This window comes from Carcharodon carcharias, chromosome 20 (assembly GCF_017639515.1).
Source record: "Carcharodon carcharias isolate sCarCar2 chromosome 20, sCarCar2.pri, whole genome shotgun sequence".
Classification (NCBI taxonomy): Eukaryota; Metazoa; Chordata; class Chondrichthyes; order Lamniformes; family Lamnidae; genus Carcharodon; species Carcharodon carcharias.
Window position 1 is genome coordinate 12,646,446 of NC_054486.1, and position 20,431 is coordinate 12,666,876.

At 42.6% G+C, this 20,431-nt stretch overlaps 1 protein-coding gene across 4 annotated transcripts in view; it reads right to left on the reverse strand.

Moving 5' to 3' along the window:
* Positions 1 to 20,431, reverse strand: part of LOC121292693 (MAGUK p55 subfamily member 5-like) — a 95,819-nt gene that overhangs the window by 19,171 nt on the left and 56,217 nt on the right. For all 4 annotated transcript variants that reach the window (XM_041214985.1, XM_041214986.1, XM_041214988.1 and 1 more), the window contains exons 4-8: positions 14,143 to 14,220; positions 12,115 to 12,261; positions 3,143 to 3,304; positions 2,900 to 2,977; positions 1,555 to 1,738 (exon numbers count right to left, since the gene is read on the reverse strand). In XM_041214985.1, coding sequence (XP_041070919.1) covers positions 1,555 to 1,738; positions 2,900 to 2,977; positions 3,143 to 3,304; positions 12,115 to 12,261; positions 14,143 to 14,220 — 649 coding nt within the window. The remainder of the gene's footprint in view (positions 1 to 1,554; positions 1,739 to 2,899; positions 2,978 to 3,142; positions 3,305 to 12,114; positions 12,262 to 14,142; positions 14,221 to 20,431) is intronic.

Below are 20,431 nucleotides of genomic sequence, written 5' to 3' on the forward strand. Positions count from 1 at the left end.
TTTAAATTTTTGTAAGGGGTGACCAGTTAAGTCCACAAAAGGGAGTTTCTTTATCCTGTCAGCTTTCAACAAGGCAAAGGCTTTATTTATTCATCAACTTTAGTTTCATAGCAAAGTGGTTGGCGTGGAAACAAGGGGCAGAATAATATTGGGGCGGGGGGTGGGGAGAGAGAGAGAGAAAAGAAAGAGGACGGATGACAAGTCCATCCCCTCCCCCCACCCCTTGGAAACCATGCTGACGAGCCCAGCAGCAATAAAGCACTGTGGGGCTCATTAAATGAGGGCTGAGTGGGACTTCTCCTCATTGGGGCAGTAGGCCTGCTCTCTGGAGCTGCCAGCCAATCCAGCAGCAACAGGAAGATGTCAGTGGCAGCTGCCAGGACTGTAGCTGAAGAGAGAAGCCCAAGGCAATTGGCAAAGTCCTGAAGAGCTACCCATCACTTCTTCCCGCCCTTTAACCATTTGAGGTTAAAAATAGGGCTTCCTGCTGCTGCCCTGCTGCCCACACTAAACGTATTATGGCGCGAGCAGCATATCATTAGGGTCAATGGGCTTGATAACACGAGTAATTGACCCTTAATTGGTCATATTAATATGAATTTCGGCACCCACCTACCCCATGTGGGAGAGGTCGGGGTGGGCAGGAAGGTGGTGGGATGGGTGCCAACCCCATTTTACGTGCCCACCCACCCAGGGAAAAAAACACCAGCCGGGGGCACGTAAAATTCAGCCCAAGGAGTGGCACAAGCAATTTCAGATTGGATTGCACTTAAGCTGCTCAAAATGAAAGCCTGAACTCCAGATCCCAGACTGCAATGTTAATGTGATGTTCTATAGTTTAGGTTCAAAAGTAGTCAATGCGCTGAGGGCTTGCCTTGTACCATACTGGCATGGCAGCGAAGATGTCTTTCTAATTTCTGATTAGATTTCATGTCTTGTTGGGAAATATTGTATGACACATTCTTCATTGTTGGCAAACTTTACATATGCCCACTAAAACACACAGACCTCATGGGTCCAGCAGCAGAAATTAATCTTTTCAGGTCATTTAATTAACAAAATTAAGTTTATTTTAAAGCAACATTATGCCATAATAATGGAGTTATTATGCCGATTTGAAGCCAAGGACATAATATAGGAGAGAAAAAAAATTGTCATCAACCCGAAACATTAACTTTGCTTCTTTCTTCACAGATGTTGCCAGGCTTGCTGAGTACTTCCAGTATTTTCAGTTTTTATTTCAGATTCCTTGCATTCACAGAAATTTGCTCTTGAAGTTTGATTGGGTTTTGGAAGAGCCAACTGTAAATCAGCTCTGAAATACAGAAGTAGCTTTGGACATTGAACTCGGCTTGCTTTAAGTATAAAAACCACCTTCCAATTATATTGTCACAAACCAGCATTTTAACATAAGCAAAGAACAATGCAGAAACAAGAAAGTTAATAATTTTGCACTTTTTAAATCAGTCACTGATGCCACAACTAACATACATAAATGCACCACGCAACAAAAAAATACCAACTGTATATTAATGCAGTATACTAATACTACACCTGGAACAAGCCCAGCTAATGGCTGGTTGTCTTCATCTCCATCTCTATAAGCTTGCCACCAGTTGGGGTCTTCTTGACTTATTACATGAAGTACGTCTCCTTTTTGGAAAGACAATCCCAGCTCACGACAGGGAATATAAGGATCATCTGAGGGGTCGTAATCAAAATGGGCTTTCACGTGTATCTGAGGAAACAAGCAGCTATATATCAAAATTTGCGCCTTTCCCATTTTTTAAATGTATAAGTATTTTCGGCTCTTTGTCTCATCTTCCAGCAACACAACGTATTCAGAGCTGAGACACGGAGATCCACAGCCTGCTTGCATGATAGTTCCTATAATTTATTTTTCCATTCATGGAAAAAGCTCTTGGCCTTCACACAGCACTTTACTCTAAGCTTTCAAAGTACTTCAATACATCAGCACAAACCAGAGCATGATTATGCCATGGGGTAGCTCAATGGCCCTTCAAGGCAATACAATTCTACCAAACTGCACCTTTCTCCAACTCAGTAATATTCATTTAGCAGCCATTTGCTTCCAAAAAGGAGACCAAAAGGGATAACCCAGTCTGGTCCACAAAGTTGTTAAAAGGATCCAAGTCAGTAGGTGAAACCAAACCCAAGGCACAGAGCTTTTCTTTATTGAGAGTTTACTGTCTTGTTGAGTCTCAGAGCTCTCCTTTCACTCAACTCAGTGTCCCAGCTATCCCCTATTTATATGTGCTCAAAGACAATTAATACCCATCACCTGTTTCTCTTAACTTTCACAATGTAATTGACATTAACAACCCTTAACGTAACTGACAAGACAGGAAGTTTTGACATTAGAATTCTGCTCATCAGCTCGCTGTGAGCACATTTAGCACAGATAATATTTACAATTCTAACATACTGGGTACTGGAGTACACTGAAGTCTAATCTATCGATTCGTCTCAAACAAAACCATTGAAACACACCAGCTTCAAAACTTTAGATTTTACCAGTGAGCCATTTACCATGGAGGAAGTCAGCCCATTCTCCCACTTTTCATTAAAAAAGGGCTTAAACCCACATATTTTAATAACTAATTGTACTGACACAACAATCGTCATAATCCTGAACTTTTCTCCCCCCAACTTGAGGGAAAACCTTTTCACATTACGTGCACAAAGTACAAATATTCAGTGTTCAATCAGTTCAACTATTTAAAAAGTTAACAGACTGAACTGATTGGATAAAATTACTTTGACTAAAATTGAAATCAGTTTGCTAAAGCTACAGGATTTGGTCAGACATTAGTTAAATAAACATTCAAATCAGTCATGTGCACCTTCTAAATAGTTGCCTGAAATATAGCTTACTTACCACCATCTCCTTGGCAGGAGGATTCTTGGTCTGCTGACTGGGAATCAACACAAATGTCAGTGTACCATGCATATCAGCCTACATGCAAAATAAAGAAAAAAAAATAATGGTGGCCTTATTTAAATATCAATGAAATCCAGGATACCAGAAACATGAAAACCATACAATTACTTCATAAGGATCAGATTGACAAAATCAGATAGGAAATACAGCTTTAGGAGAACGGAAAAAAAAATCACATACCAGCAAATCAAACACTTCATTGACATCTTTTCCACGAATCTCAATCCCATTTATTTCAAGGACTTCATCTCCTTCATGCAATACACCACTCTTTTCTGCAGCACCTCCCTTCACAATACGACTGATAATGACAGATTCCACATCATTGCGTACCGTAGCTCCCTGTACAGAAATACAAAAAGAACACAAGTTATTCGGGTTGACAGCCAGGTCGAACGCCTGGATTGTTGATGAATCAGGTGATCTCAGTGAAGGCAGCACTACCAATGATAGCATGCTCAGGAGGGGTAAAAAAAACAGCTCAAATTACTGCACTTCGGTTCTCGTGATCCTCTTTTGTGAAGGGCACAAACATGTGAACCTCGTCAAATAACAGGGATATGCTCAGCTATGACGGCCGTTACCCAACAATGTGGCTGAGATATTCATGTGCTTCAACAGCTTTACACTCATTAACTAGGCTCGCACATGAATGACCACTTGAAAAAATCTTCTACGTCAGTGCCAATGGAACTGAACTGGAGTTTGCAGAACCAACTTCAGGCCTTCAGGGCAGGTAGTAGGTACGGTGCAGGGGGAAACTAAAAGCTATGGCATAAATTATACTGGAAATGTGAAACTTCTTAGAAGGCCACTAGGTGGAGTTAAAATGCTGCACTGTAAGTGAAGAATCATCACGAGAGGTAAGGAGAACAAAGGGTAGAAGTGGCATCCAAATATCTTCAAAAAATTAAATTAATCTAATTGTTTGCAATGACTCATACTGGGAACAGTACTTAGTGAGGTTATGGCAAAAAGCAGGTATCCTTTTAGTCAGAAGGCACAAAGCACAGAAAGGCAAAAGTTCACAACTTTTAACAAGTTAGCAACATGGACTAAATTCCCTCTCCTACCAAGAACGTTGATCAAGAATTGTATATTGATGCACCCTAATGTAAGTTGCTGTTTAGGTAGTTGTTTCTATCAACTTCACTCATCCTCAGGGTAAACTGGTGTATGCGAACGAGTTGGTTGCTGTACAGGCAATGGAAACTTAAACTGACATATCCCAATCTGTAGTTAGTACTTCATCGTCAAAATGCAAATATCTGAACAGCAAAGTGGACAGCTAAACTTAATAATTCTCTAGTTTGTTTGGGTCAAGTAAATGTGTACGTCCCAGACAAACTACAGATCAAAACAACCAAATCTTGCTCTTCTCCACTGAAGCCAAAGGTTTTCTAGCTTAACCCGGGCAAGTTGCATGCACTGCCATTGCTCTCGAATGTTAAAAACTGAACAGTAAACATGAACAAAAACATCAATCAGCACCAATTTCAAAATGTCGCAACAATCAAGAGTCATAGGAGTTATACATCACAGAGAGAGGCCCTTTGGCCCACTGGTTACTTGCACTTCAATGTTTAGAAAAAGGTTGTCCTGTCCCGATTCATGGTTAAGTTACTAAAGATCACTCCTCCCCCCATCACACCTCCCTCCTACACCGGAACATAGGAGGAGTAGGCCGTTCAGCCCCTCGATCCTGCTCCACCATTCCACTGTATCATGGCTGATCATTTACCTCAACGCCATTTTCCCATGCTACCCCCATATCCCTTGATGCCCTGAGTATCTCGAAATCTGTTGATCTCTGCCCTGAACATACTCAATGACGGAGCTTCCACAGCCCTCTAGGGTAGAGAATACCAAAGATTCACTACCATGTGAGTGAAGAAATTCCTCCTCATCTCAGTCCTAAATGGCTTGTCCCTTATTCTGAGACCATCTCTCCTGGTTCTAGACACCCACCCAACCAGGGGAAACATCCTTTCTGCATCTACTCTTTAAGAATTTTGTAAGTTTCAATGAGGTCACCTCTCATTCTTCTGAACTCTAGAGAACACAGGCCCAGTCTCCTCAATCTCTCCTCATAGGACAGCCCCACCATTCCAGGAATTAGTCTGCTGAATCTCCGCAGCACTCCCTCTATGGCAATTATATCCTTCATAGGTAAGGATCCTTATGAAGTCCTCCCCCCAGCATGTCAGAATCTGCGCTTGGAATCTCCAAGTGTTGCAAAGAAGTTTAACACTAGAAACAACAACAACAAAAAATCAGCAGCAGTGCCAAATTCATAAACTCAAAAAACCTGATTTTTATGCATCAAAGCAAGTACAAAATAAAAATCCTCTGTACAAACATGGAGTCAGAATTGTCAAAAAGTCAGACTAGAGAATTACAAAGTTGTAATATTGACAATGTCTTTCATGAGCAGGTAAATCAAGTGAGCTTTGTTGTCTTAAAAAGTAAAAAATACTGCAACAGTTTCTATAGAAACTTAAAAAAAAGCTTGAACTTCTGAATTCTTGGAGCATCATAAGTGGGGATACACAAGATATTAAAGGATTAATATGGAGTAATTGTGTAGTTTAGAATTTACAAAAGGATTTGCAAACAAGTTGTCTCAAATTCCTGCGGCAATGAGATTAAAGATCAATTAATGGCTTAAAGCTACTGGTGAGCCAAGTCCCTGTTTTGCACAGGTGATACTGAATGTAAATGTTGTCAAGCTAGATTCAAAGGTAAAAATATGTGAACAATCAGTATTTAGCATCTTATCCAGGCGCAGTATTCAATTCAGGAGTCCTTCTGACAATTAATTTGAAGTGAAAACTTTTACAAAAATTCACAAAGGAAACTTTCAACCTTTTAGACATATACATGCTCAACTGCAGACTGTGCCCACATGGCCTATTTTTGTACTGAAATAGTCTATATGATTTTGATAGTTATACTGCATGGAAAAAAAAACGTTCAAATTCCAATAAACTGCAAAGCTAATTGGGAACATTTATAGGCATAAATATGTGTCAGCTGTACAGCTTGAGTTGGAGGTTTTGAGATTGACGTTTAGGATTTTCTCCCATTGGACACATTTTGGTTATTGCTAACTTTTTAAAAAATGTATTATTTCATGGGATGCGAGTGATTTGTTGCCAATCCCTATTTGTCTTTGAATGGAATGGCTTGCTAGGTCATTTCAGACAGCAGTTAAGAGTCAAGCATATTGACTGGGTGAGGAAATCAGATTTCCTTCCCAAAGGCATAAGTGAACCGTGGATTTTCATGACAGACTATTGATGATAGTTTCACAGTCACCATTCCAGCTGCCGTGGCGGGATTTGAACCCATGTAGCCAGAGCATTAGCCTGGGCCTCTGGATTACTAGTCCAGTGAGAATACCACTCTGCCACCTTCTCTCCCACAGTACAGTATCAAATTAATGATTCTTTGTCGCTATATTTATTGATCACTTTCAAGAGTAAGCCAGTTGTATTTCTCTCTAGCACATCAGCACTCTCCAATTACACCTTTCTCTTTGGTAGACATCAATTGGGCAAGTATGGATTAAAATACATTGGCAAATATAACAATCTGCAATTATATAGCACCTTCAATATAGGGAATGTACCAAAGCGCTTCACAGGAACGTGATGGCAAAAACAGACAGAGGCAAAGATGGAAATATTAGGAGGGTGACTCAATAGTTTGGCAAAAGAGGTAACTTTTAAGGAAGGCCTAGGTTGAAAGAATGGCCACCGAGGAAGTCAGGGATGCAGAGGGTACCAGAGTTGTAAGGTGGCAGAGTTGAAGGGCAGTTTCAGGGCTGGAGGAGGTTATAGAAATAGGGAGGGGTGAGGCCATGGAGGGGTCTGAACAAGAATCCTAAAATTGAAGCATTGGTGGAACAAGAGTCAATGTAGGTACACAATCATAGGGTTGAAAAGCATTTAGTGAAAGTTGGAATGCCAGCTAGAGTGCTGGGTGAGTTTATGGAGGTTGGATGTCCGGATGTAACAAAGGCATTACGGATGTCTGGATGTAACAAAGGCAAGGATGGGGTCTTCAGAACAACGTGTTGAGGCAGGGGCAGAGATAGACCACATTATAGAGGTGATGTTAGGTGGTTTTTCCTGAGAGAGGATATTGGAAGCCTAAGTCGGAAACAATTTGGATTAGCCTGAGATAGTGGCCAGAGAAGGAGATGGAATTGGTGGTGAGGGTACAAAATTTGTGACAAGGCTGAAGTCAAAGGCCTTAGGGCTTCCCAATGTTTAACTGAAGGAAACTGCAGCTCATCCAGGACAGGATGTTGGACAAGCAGTCTGATAACAGAGACTGTAGAGGGGTACTAGGAAAGCTGATGGTAATGTGCTGTTACTGTACCCGTTGAGCCTATTGTCATGTATTCTGGTGATATTGTTGAGTGGCTGTATGCAGATGAGAAATAGGAAGAGACAAAGGATAGATCCTCAAGCAACAGTGCAGCGCAGGAAGAGTGCTGGCGATTCTTTGGCTACAAATAGACACCAGAACAAGAGCATTCCCACTCAAGAGAGGAGAGCTAATGGAGGATGATTACCACAGCTTCACTGAAATTGATTCTCAGTAAAGTTAAAACTTAGAATGATACAGCACAGGAGGTGGCTGCCGAAGCCATCATTCCTGTGCCGGCTCTTTGGTAGAGGTATCCAAATAGTCCCAACCCGCTGCCCTTTTCCCATAAGTTTTTTTTACCTTCACGTATTCCTTTTTGGCCAGTTACTATTGAATCTGCTTCTACCACCCTTTAAGGTAGTGATTCCAAATCACAACACCTTGCTGTGTAAAAAAAGTTTCCCATGTCACCTGTGGCTCTTGACAATCAACTTAAAATCACTGTTTTGGTTCCAATCCCTACTGCCACTGGTTGCTCCACCAAAATGGTTCACAACTTCGGTTATGTAGCTATTTTTATATTGGTGCTCCATGAAGGATTGTAAACATCCACTGAAACACTGAACCACCTGGGGATGCTTTCAGTGTATCTGCTGCTTGGATTGGAATCAATTTGCTGTGAGTTGCCATGAGTTTTCATGTCTTGACCTTCATTCAGGGTGGGAAGGGAGGGAGGAGAACAGGGTAAAACAATTTTGTGACTTAGCTCCACAAGACAAGCAAAAGCTTCCTAACTCTATGAAGGAGAATTACTAAAGGGGAATCCACTGCACACCACCCCCCCCCCACCCATGTCACCATAGCAATTAAGCATCATATAAATATCCTGAAATGGATATTAACAGACTACAAGCAGCTGTACACAACTGAAGATCAATCCACTGATAAAAAAAAAAATCAAGGGTATCGCAATTGATTTTAAGGTTCTCCAACCTTTTACTCATTACCATCTAAGATGTAAACTGGATTATAAATATTCAACCTTTATGATGTGCAAGTTTTCAAAGTAATTTGGTCAGTGAACGAAAATGAAACTTAAGCGATGGACCCACCGTCTATTTGTGCCCCTGCTTGGCTTTGATCTCAGCAATCCTGTATCGGCTTCCCAAGGAGCGACTCAATGCAATAATTATCAAATGGCATATGTATGCTGATTTCTGATATCTCAATTCATATTCTGTGGTATTAGAAGATCAAGTAATGTTCTAAATCCTTGTCTACTCTTCCACCCACTATTTTTAAAATACAATCAAATAAAAACACTCTCAGACAAAACTGATATAATTTGTCCTCTCCTTCCAAATAAAACTTGTACTGGTGAAGTACGTACGTTAAATGAAGTCAAATCTTGAATAATAAGGACACATTAAAATATTTCACATCAAAACTGCCCTCTCATCTTTGAATGTAATTAAATTCAAAATCGTACAATATCAGCAATAGTAATTCCATTTATATGACAACACGGATTTATTTTATGCATCCTACGTTCCTCTTCCGACTCTGCAGAACCAATTGTCTCTATACAAACTTTTTACTACTCCTATACCAAATTGTTGTACCCCACAGAACGAGACAAGGGAAATAAATTATGATATTTTTAAGTTCTTTTGTGTGCTCTGCAGTTGCTTTTTATTGTGACAAAGGGAAATAATGTCAAAAATAGTGCAAAGTTTATTTGGTAGAAGAACCTTTAGACATCCTGCATATTCTCACTTGAGATATGGGCTTCTGAAACTGAACATTGCTATCTTGTGCCACAACAAACATATACCAAATTGCAGTAGGTGCAAATACATAACATAACATTGTGTCACCACTTTGATGAGTCAGCAAGTTTACCCACTTAGTACTGAGGCCAAGCAAAGCACAATAGTCACAGATCTGTGAAGTAGCTGATTATCAACTATAACAACTACAATTGACTTTTTAGCACCACAGTCCGGATTTCTCTGGGGCAGGAAGGAGAAAATTGGAAAGGGAAAAAAAGTTGCATGAAATTGGGAAGTTCTATGGAGGTCTTTGGGAAATGACCCACATGTTCTAGCACAGAGCCATTCGGGTGAGTTAGGTCCAATTTTCAAATCAGTCTATGTTGACTTAGCTGATCTCACCCACCAGGATAGGAATGCTACAATTGGCCACAATATTGTAAACCTAGGGAGGAGAAAAACTTGACAGGGTCCCAGTTATTGATATTTCTCCAATGACACCTTCTGCAATTGCAGATTCACATAAATCAATCAAGTTACACCAATATGTATTAAACTGGTGCGTTCACTGTTCTAATACACAAATTAAGAATGGTCCCATCAATAGTTAGTTTACAGTCATGGACCCTGGGCAAAACACAGAAAAAGTATGGTTTTCAGATAAAGATGATAGTGCAATTTGGATACTCAATACTGCTTTCAAGTCCAGTGTACATGAAAAGCAACTAAATTAATTTTACGGAGGAAGTTAGAAAAAAAACTAATCTGAATTGCTAAACATTGCAGCCTAGTGTGGTAAGCATTCAAGTCAGGTATTAAAAATCATTGCTGCAATCCAATTAAAGTCATTAACTGAAAGGACTAAATTTCAACACAAAAACTCAAGGTACCCAATGCCTCAGTATCAAGATGATTATGTAACTCAGAATAAAATCTGATGGTTTCCAGTTGGAAAGAAGCAGCAAAGTGAATGCATACGCGTGTCACTCCCAGAGTGACCATCTTCAAATAAACCTCACTGAAACAAGTTTGTGTGGAGTTTGTTTCAGAAAACGTTCAAGTGATTTATTCATGTGAAATGTGTGATTGTGTTAAGACAGATGATAAGAAACATCAAACTAAATCCCCATTTCTCAGGGGCTGTGCGGTGAGAAGAGTTCTCCTTAAAACAAAAGATGGCTATACATACACATACAGCTTTTTATTTAAGTCCCACTTTGTTGACATTTTGATTCCTCGGAAGCCATCACTGAGCTGGTCAAGTTTCACCAGGTCTTTGCCAGATATCCAAACAAAATCATAAGAATATTATGTTTAAGTATTTCAAGAAGCGCAAGCAAGACTTAATGTTAAAAGTGGAAAAAAATTTCTCTCCAGTTTCGCATTACTAAAGCAACAATTTCAAAATTACAGAATTGCGTCCTATCAAATTTCATTAGCTGTACAAGGTCCAGGATACCAAACATGTTTAACAGGAAAAATTCTTATGCCTCAAATGCTGTGACTTGCATGGCTGTTGTTTTTCCTCATTCTGGGATCTACAAGGGCTGCTGGATATGGTGAGATATGATGCTCAATTTGTTAACAAAACAAAAGCTCTATGATTGAAGCAACTTCAAAACGCTGCTTTAAAAAAAATGCAACTGCACTTCTGCCAAGGCTGTTGGAATATCTATGCAAATTAGACAGAATATGGCTATCACTGCAGGCTTTCTAAATTGCTACAAAGTAGTATGATTAACACATACGCTGTTTTCTTGAGTCTGTTTCAGTTTATATCTGAGCAAGAAGTCCTGATTACATCATTAAGCAAAACTGGCATAAAGAAATTAAGAGAACCTGACTGAAGGAGCTGAATTAACATGGTTCAAGTCTGGGGATGATCCAGCATCCAAAATGTATTTTAATTCAACTGCCTCAGAATGGGGCGCTCAATCACTGTTCCAAACTGGAACACTCATGACAGCATTAATATACTGCTAGAACTAAACTTTTGGGGAAAAAGTATCAAAATGGAGAGAAGTAAATAATACAGATGTGGATCCTAATTTTTAACGGTTTTCAATTTAACGTAGATCCTGACAGTGAAATTAAAATTTTAGTACAGTGCAATTTTAACCAAGTCCTTTTCTTTTTAAAAGCAAGGATTTCATTTTCTTAAACTTCCCTCACTTGTAGCCTTGCTGCACTGTAAGGCATATTAATTTATGACAATTAGTTAAGGTGAAAGCAGCATTTATCTTGGAATATAAGCAAATACCTTCGGTCTGTCCACAAGCATGACCCAGACCTCCCTATCGCTTGCCATTTCAACACTCCACCCTGCTCTCATGCCCACATGTCCGTCCTTGGCCTGCTGCATTGTTCCAGTGAAGCTCAACGCAAACTGGAGGAACAGCACCTCATCTTCTGACTAGGCACTTTACAGCTTTCTGGACTGATTACTGAGTTCAACAACTTTAGATCATGTACTCTCTCCTCCATCCCCACCCTCTTTCTGATTCCCCCCCTTTTTTTCCCAATAATTTATATAGATTTTTCTTTTCCCACTTATTTCCATTATTTTTAAATATATTTCCATCCATTGTTTTATCTCTATCTTTTAGCCTTTTTCAATTCCTTCACCCCACCCCATCCCCACTAGGGCTATCAGTACCTTGCTTGTCTTGCTTTCTACCCTTAATTAGCGCATTCCTTAGACAATATCACCACCTTCAACACCTCTGTCCTTTTGTCTGTGACATCTTTGGTTATCTGGCTCTACTTGACCCACTCACCCTTAAACCAGCTTGTATTTCACCTCTCTTCTATTTTTACTTAGTTCTGTTGAAGGGTCATTCGGACTCGAAATGTTAACTGTGTTCCTCTCCGTAGATGCTGCCAGACTTGCTGAGTTTTTCCAGGTATTTTTGTTTTTGTTTTATCCTGGAATATTCAGTTATTGTAGCATCTCATGTCAAGGTGAAATGTATATAAAAAATGTGAGCAGAACTTGATACTCACAAGGGGGATATCGCGTGCTTTTTCAATGCGAACAATTTTCACAGTCTCTCCTCCGTACTCTGCTACTCTCTCATATACATGGTGTTCAGTTGTTGGTTCTAGAAGCATTTCTTGCTGTGCTATTCCATCATGGGCTAGAAGCAGTGCCTGGAACAGAGATCAAATAAGCTTAAGTACATAATTCAAATTTGTCTTAGTGCTGTATTATAAACAGTTTTCCAAAACATCATATTACTGAGCATGAACAATATAGACAGATTCTTCATGCACCTTTCAGACTGAGGGCTAAGTGTACTAGGGTGTTATTGAGGCTTCTTAACAATTGCTCCTGCATATTAAATATATTGTTGCTCTGCTTTTCTTAGCTAAAAATAAAATCTTTCCATTAATAATTTAAAACAATTAAAAATATTTGCCTACATAAATTTCGCACTCACTGGGTGATCTTAATAACTGCTTTACAGAATAACCTTCAGATTGTTTGGTTTTTTGGGGGGGAACTAAAAAGAGACAAACAACTTATTATCCATTTACATATATTAGAGAACCATCATTTTCACGTCGGCATGCAGGGGCGGGCGCCACATGCCGACGCGTAAAATGACGTGTGGTGATGTTGGGCGTACGTCCCAACGTCACCGCGCGTCATTCAGATCTTTCATTTGGCAGGTGCGCGCTGGAGTTGGCTGCGCGCCCTCGAGCTGTCAAAGGCCTGTTAAGGCCATTTAAAAACCAATTAAAGTAATTATCATCGCTGCCTGTCCAACCTTAAGGTTGGCAGGCAGGCGAAGAGCCCAAGCGGCCTCCGTGTTTTTCAGGAAACCTCATCCACGGGCGGGGTAAGGTTTCCTGAAACTTTTATTAAATAAATAAATAAATTTTGCTCAATTCATAAACATGTCCCAGCTCATCTGGCACTGTCACATGAGGAGACATGTGTAAATAATTTTAAACGTCATTAAAAATTCTGCACTCTTTCACTTGCATGCGTAAAATAGCAGCGTGGGGCCGATCACGGGCAGCAATCCCCCGGCCGGCCCGCCCGCCAGGGAGAAAATTCTTCCCCTTGTAGCTGTGCTCAATCTATGAAGCAAACATAGTCAAAATTTCTGTGGCCAACAATCCAGAATTTTTTGGGGCCTATACAAAATACAGGGCTAGTATCCTTTATCCGAAACCTTTGGGCCTGATTGCGTTTTGATTTTCAGATGTTTACAGTTTTCAGATCCACCATATATAAGGTAGGTCTAGGCCTACTTACATTACATTAGCCTCAGCTATCTATCGTCTACAAATACTAGGTTGTTTCTCCATTTGCCAACTCTCACACACACTACTTCTTATCTGTTAACACTATCACACCGGCAGTAAATTACATTGCTTTATTAACACACAAATTAACTGAATAGCCATTCAAAAAACAAAATTTGGTTTTTGGATGTTTTCCGTTTTCAGGTAAAGGATATTCAACCTGAACATTGATTTACCAGAGCATAGATGTACGTGAGAGCAGTTCACAGATTTGTTGAATACCACTGCTTTACAGTACCCATTCTTAATAAAATAAAAAGTCACAATATGCTAACTTCTAATGGATAGAAACACTGCAATGCCTGACTTTCCCTCCACCACAAATATCCACGTCAAATCATCAGAGAACAACTTGCTGAGTAAATCGGACACACAAATCTCTTCTCCGCAACATTGTTTCCAATGCGATTAAGTGAAATTAGCTGCATTTTTAACAAAGAAAATATATAAGGACACTAACTCCTGAAAAGGATTTTTTCTATGTACTTGGCTCCCAAAATCTGAGTAAATATGCGATTTGATCATTCACGAAAGTCTCTCTGTCAAGCCAGTAAGCTGTTAAATTGGTGATGTTTGAAATAACCAAAATATGTATGCTAGATAAAAAAAAAATCCATTTAGTAGTTCAAATTAAATTTTGCTGTTTGAGTTTAACTGATCTTTTAAATAAACAGGATATGGGGTACAGGACTTAACAAAAATAACTAAAGTGCATACTTCAAAGTGTGGTGAAGCAAGAAGAGTACTGAGTTCCTGTCCATCCTTCTGGTGACTGATGGTCAAAATCTTCTGCACCTTAAAGAAAAAGTACAGCAATGAACACCAATTATATATGCACAGAACAGGTTACAATTTCAATAAAGGCTGCAACAAAGCATTGCCTTTTTCTACATGTTTGCATTATTACGTTTGGATTTTGCAAAGATTTGGAACTTTTCCCATCTAGCTGCAAGACTGTGGGAGGGCATGCAGCTAGGAATTGTGACCCTGAGCATCCATATAACTGAAAACCCTGTGAAATTGTTATCAGGATACAAGAACATCTGGCAAAAGAAAAAACTACATATCATAACTATGCTTACCAGTCAACTACTGGTCACTGTTCAAATTTATCATACAAAAACGTGCTGTCACAATGCCCTAATAAGTTAACAGCAAAAATCACATCCACATTTCCCCACTGACAGATGCTGGGAAAGTGAAGCACAGAGGATCAAAAAACATTTCTACTGCTTCGGTTCTGCAAGGGAACCTGGCAATTCGATACTCCTGACAGGAAGTCTGTTAGATGTTATGTTCTTGGTGCACCTTCTTCTGATCATTTAAAAAGAACAATATATAGTAGTGCTGTTGAAGTTGCAGGTTTAAGTTCTTAGTGAGAATGGAATTTGATGCTAAGCAGTCACAATTATCAGCAACGCACACCATCAATTCCAAGTCAGATTCTTGATGATCGATACAACATTCTCTTACACCATTTTATGGAACTTTATAGTAGGATCAGCTACAAGGCAAAGGATCATCTGAATCATTTACTTGTAGTTGGTTCTCTCCTGTTCCCCTAACTAGGGAGAAAGCTAATGATGTAGCCAAATAATGAAAGAGATAAAAGTAAAAGCAAAATGAGGAGCCTAAATGAGGTAAATAACAATGTGAGAGTTCTTTTTGGTCTTGAACACTTGCAGGGCACTGTGCCCCTCACTTCTTGAACAAGTGCCTTGCTGCCCTCCTCTGGGAGGTGGCAGCACGGTGTGAGATCCTCATTCCCAGGGACAGCAGGAGGAGGCTCCCCCACGTGACCAAACGTGCCTGAGAGGAGGTGGCAGAGATAGTGAGTTCACACAACATGGTGCGATGCATCTGGGTTCAGTGCCACAAACGTTTCAATGGCCTCTTGTGCTCGGGAAGGGTGAGTACCGTGTTGGCATGGGTCACTTAACAGCAGTTAGGCTTCCCTCACCACTGAATGTACTTACTGCACTGAATCATTCACGGCATGTGGCCTTCGCTGGGTGAGCCAGCATTTATTGCCCATGCCTAGCTCACGGAGAGGGTTGTGCTGAGCTGGGTTCTGCATCCGCTGCATGTGGCAAACTACAATTTTGGGGGTTACCTCAGGATCTGCACCTAGGCACAGTGCTGGAACTCCGAAACATTTCAAAGCCAGGCTGTTGACATGCTGGGAGGGGAACTTCCAGGTGGTGGGGCACCCATCCATCTGCTACCCTTGGCATTCCACGTGCTTGTGCACCCTTGCTTTGCAAGGTTAAACCATGAGGGTGGAAAATGGGATGGAGGCAGCATGATGGCAAGGGGGGTAGCCCTGGCTGCTTGGTGTGAGTGTGCTGCTGCTCGAGGGTCATGGTTCATTGGAGCCTTGCAAATGTTTCACTCAGGTGGGGGTGGCAGGGGTGCAATGGCAATCCATGTACAGGATGGACTAATCAAATCTTTCTCCTTTTCAGGAGAAGGCCGCACAAAATAATGCAGAACAGATGTGGACTGGTGGAGGCCAGGTATAGTTGGCGATTATAACCAGATACAAGCTGGAGGCGATGGAGCTGGAGAGACGTTGTGTGTCCAGCTCCACCAATGGCAGTGAGGCTGGCATGACAGGGGGAGGCAAGAGTGCAGTGCACTGAGGTCACCATGCCTATCCTTGTAACCATTCCACTGTTGAATGTTTAGTGATTTAAGCTTCCAAAATGGGGCTTCTCATTGATTATGGAAGGAGAGGCGCATAGTGATCTGGGGGCCAGGCATGCACATCGACATTGTCTCAACTTGAACCAATCAAATGTCCTTGTTCTTCCAGGGCCACCACTAACACCTGAGGGCCCAGAAGAACTACAAGAACAAGCGTCACACCATCTCTGCCAGGCAGGCAGATACTAGCACCTCAAAGGGGATTAGATCATCGGCTAGTCTCCCAGGGTGCAGCAGTGAGGGCACTTCACACTTGCTTGAGGTGCAGGCAGAGGCAGAGTGTGAGCAGGGTGCCGCCAGTTGGAAGACTGCAGAAGACCAGGAACATGCTCAGTCTGGCTGATGATGAGCCTCTGGAGTCTTCCCTGAGGCAGCAGATGCTGGAAGTCCAGCAGGGTGTGGAGGATCTGGCAGAGATTAATGAGGCTACGCATGGCATGGTCTCCGTGCTGGGGGAGTCCATGCAGAGCATCATCAATGCATTGACCCTCGTGGCCGAGCGCAATGTCTCCTCCATGGAGAGAGTGGCGACTCTCGTGGAGAGGCTTCTCCAGGGTACAATCAGTGCTTCCTGGGGTTGCGCTCTGACTTGCAAGTCCTCACAGTGACATTGACCTCAGCTGGTCAGTGCCAGTGTGGAGGATGGATTGGGCACCAAGTATCCCAGCTTGGTGCCCATCCATCAATGGTGAGCAGGGAGATCCGAAGCGACCTCACATCGGCCCATGAGCTGTCTGTCGTCTCTGCGGGTTCCTCTCAGGGCGCTCCGGATAAGGGGAGCAATTCCTCTGCCTCTCTGCCAGTGACCGTGGGATCCGATGAGGCTGTGGCGACTGGGCTGTGGCCCCCAGGCGGGGCCATCAAAGGCTTCTTGGGCTAGAGGGCGCCTGCCAAGGTCATCGCGGTCAACAGGACAGCAGAGTGAGCAGGCTGTCTCAAATGCCAGTACCAGCAAGGGGGGAGCACCTAGACGGAGCACCCGAAAACATAAACTTAAGGTACCTTAGGCACACCAGGGGCTTCTCACTGGTAGTTTTATGCTATTAGTTGATTATAATTTGGTGTGCTGCTCAACACCGTTGAATTAAGTTTATTTTCTGGTTTATTTTGTGAATTCATTAAACGCTTCATTTGTGAACATGGCTCAGGCTTCACCTGTGCGTGCTCATCCTCGGACTCACTGTTGGACTCGTGTGCACCCAGAGCAACTGCATCTACATCATCTTCTTCCACTGCCTCCTCACTTTCCAGTGCCAGATTGTAGAGAGCACAGCATGCAACCACTATCAGCAACACACGATCTAGGGGGGTACTGGAGTGCGCCCCGAATGGTCCGGACCTTGGAAGAGCATCTTGAGAAGACCGATGGTTCTCTCTACCACAGCTCTTATGGAGGAATGGCTCCTAGTGTGCCGCTGCTCATCCGTTCTTGGATGGCGGAGGCGCATCCTGAGCCACCTTCTGAGGGGATAGCCCTGGTAACCCAGCAGCTATCCATCCAGCCGGGCTGGAGCACTGAAGAGCCTCGGTACCTGGGAGTGTCTCAGGATGTAAGCATCATGGGAGCTGCCGGAGTAGCTTCACAGACTTGCACAATCTGAATCCTGTGATCACACATTTTCTGCATGTTCAAGGAGTGGAAGCCCTTCCTGTTGACAAAGGCACCCGGCTCACCCGCTGGCGCCTTGATGGCTACATGTGTGCAGTCAATTGCACCCTGGGTGTGGGGGAACCTAGCAATTGTTGCAAAGCCTCTGGCTCACTCAGTCTGGCTGGCCTCTTCCCAGTGATTGTGAATGAAAGTCAATGCACACCTGAACAAAGCGTCTGTCACCTGCTTGACACAAGCGTGGACAGCTGACTGTGAGATTCCGCAAAGATCGCCCACCAACCCTGGAAAGAGCTGAAGGCATAGAAGTTGAGGGCAGCTGTGACCTTCAACATCACCAGCATGGGGTGCCCACCCACACAGTTGGCATAGATCTCAGGGCCTATCATTTTGACAGATGAAGGTCACTGTCTATTTTGAGAGACGGAGTCTCCTCCAGCACTGCAACTCAGACATATTGAGGCAGCAGGATAGTGGTGTTTTCTGCGGCCCCTTCCGCCTTGCATGTTCTGTTGGCCCTGCACCCTTTGTGCCTGCGCCTGTCCTCCCAAAGGTGGCTCCCCTGGAGACTGAATTTGGGCTCCTGGCCTCCTCCCCTGGCTCTGCAAGTTTATTTACCTCAGGTGCCCTTCCAATTTCCTTCTGAAATCATTGATCACCCCCCGTTTCATCACCCTCGTAGACAGTGCCTTCCAGATCATTAATACTCTGCATAAAAAAGCTCTTTCTCTCATCTCCTGTATCTCTTGCCAAAACCTTAAATCTGTGTGTCCTAGTCCTTGTACCAGCTAATGGGAACAGCTGTTCTTTGTCTATCTTATCTAAACGAGTCATACTGGACTTGTCTGCCCATTCTGCTAGCCTATGTGCTTGTACAGTCAATTGGTATCAGCTTCAGGTTTGGTAACATCGACAAATGGTGAAATTTTCTGTATTCCAAGATTACATACATATCAAAAAAGCAGTTATATGGGGAAAATCACTGTCTATTATCATACAGTCTGAAAAACAACCATTTACATGACTCGCTGTTTTGTCGTAAATCAATTTTTATCTAAGCTGATAGTGACCTTCCTATTCCACGAGTCACAATTTTGTTAACCAGCCTTTTATGTGGTAGTGTGTCACTTTCTTTAAATCCACATAGACAATATCCACTGTGTTCCCTTCATGAAGCTTCTTTACTACTTCATCAAAAAATTAAATTAGTTAAACACGTTCGAACCTCTTCAAGCGTCCATAATTTTTTCCTTACTAATGTTCCCAAAACCTTACCCACCACTGATGTTAAACAGTGAGGTCTGTAGTTACTAATAATGTCCTTACACCCTTTCTTGAATTAGGGTATAACATTTGTCACTTTCCAATCTACTGGCACCTACCCCATATCTGGAAAGATTATTCCTGCATGGGCCCCAGCTATGCCTGTCTCTTTATAGGGTATGTGGAAGATTCCTTGTTCCAGTCCTACTCCGGCCCCCTTGCACAACTCTTTCTCTGGTACATCGATGATTACTTCGGTGCTGCTTCATGCTCTCATCGGGACTTGGAAAAATGTATTAATTTTGTTTCCAATCTCCACCCCTCCATCATTTTCACGTGGTTCATCTCTGACACTTCCCTTCCCTGCCTTGACCTCTCTGTCTCAATCTCTGGTGATAGACTGTCCATCAATATCCATTACAAGCCTACCGACTCCCACAGCTACCTCGACTACAGCTCCTCACACCCCGCTTCCTGTAAGGACTCCATCCCATTCTCTCAGTTCCTTTGCCTCCGTCGCATCTGTTCCGATGATGCTACCTTCAAAAACAGTTCCTCTGACATGTCCTCCTTCTTCCTTAACCGAGGTTTTCCATCCACGGTCGTTGACAGGGCCCTCAACCGTGTCCGGCCCATCTCCCGCGCATCCGCCCTCACGCCTTCTCCTCCTTCCCAGAAACATGATAGGGTTCCCCTTGTCCTCACTTATCACCCCACCAGCCTCCCCATTCAAAGGATCATCCTCCGCCGTTTCCGCCAACTCCAGCATGATGCCACTACCAAACACATCTTCCCTTCACCCCCCGTCGGCATTCCGTAGGGATCGCTCCCTCTGGGACACCCTGGTCCACTCCTCCATCACCCCCTACTCCTCAACCCCCACCTATGGAACCTCCCCATGCCCACGCAAAAGATGTAACACCTGCCCCTTCACCTCCTCTCTCCTCACAGTCCAAGGGCCCAAACACTCCTTTCAAGTGAAGCAGCATTTCAATTGCATTTCCCCCAACTTAGTCTACTGTATTCGTTGCTCCCAATGTGGTCTCCTCTACATTGGAGAGACCAAACGTAAACTGGGCGACCGCTTTGCAGAACACCTGCGGTCTGTCCGCAAGAATGACCCAAACCTCCCTGTCGCTTGCCATTTTAACACTCCACCCTGCTCTCTTGCCCACATGTCTGTCCTTGGCTTGCTGCATTGTTCCAGTGAAGCCCAACGCAAACTGGAGGAACACCACCTCATCTTGCGACTAGGCACTTTACAGCCTTTAGGTCTTGAACTCCCTCCTCCATCCCCACCCCCTTTCTGTTTCTTCCCCCTTCCTTTTGTTTTTTTCCAATAATTTATATAGATTTTTCTTTTCCCACCTATTTCCATTATTTTTAAATCTTTTATGCTCCCCCCACCCCCACTAGAGCCAAACCTTG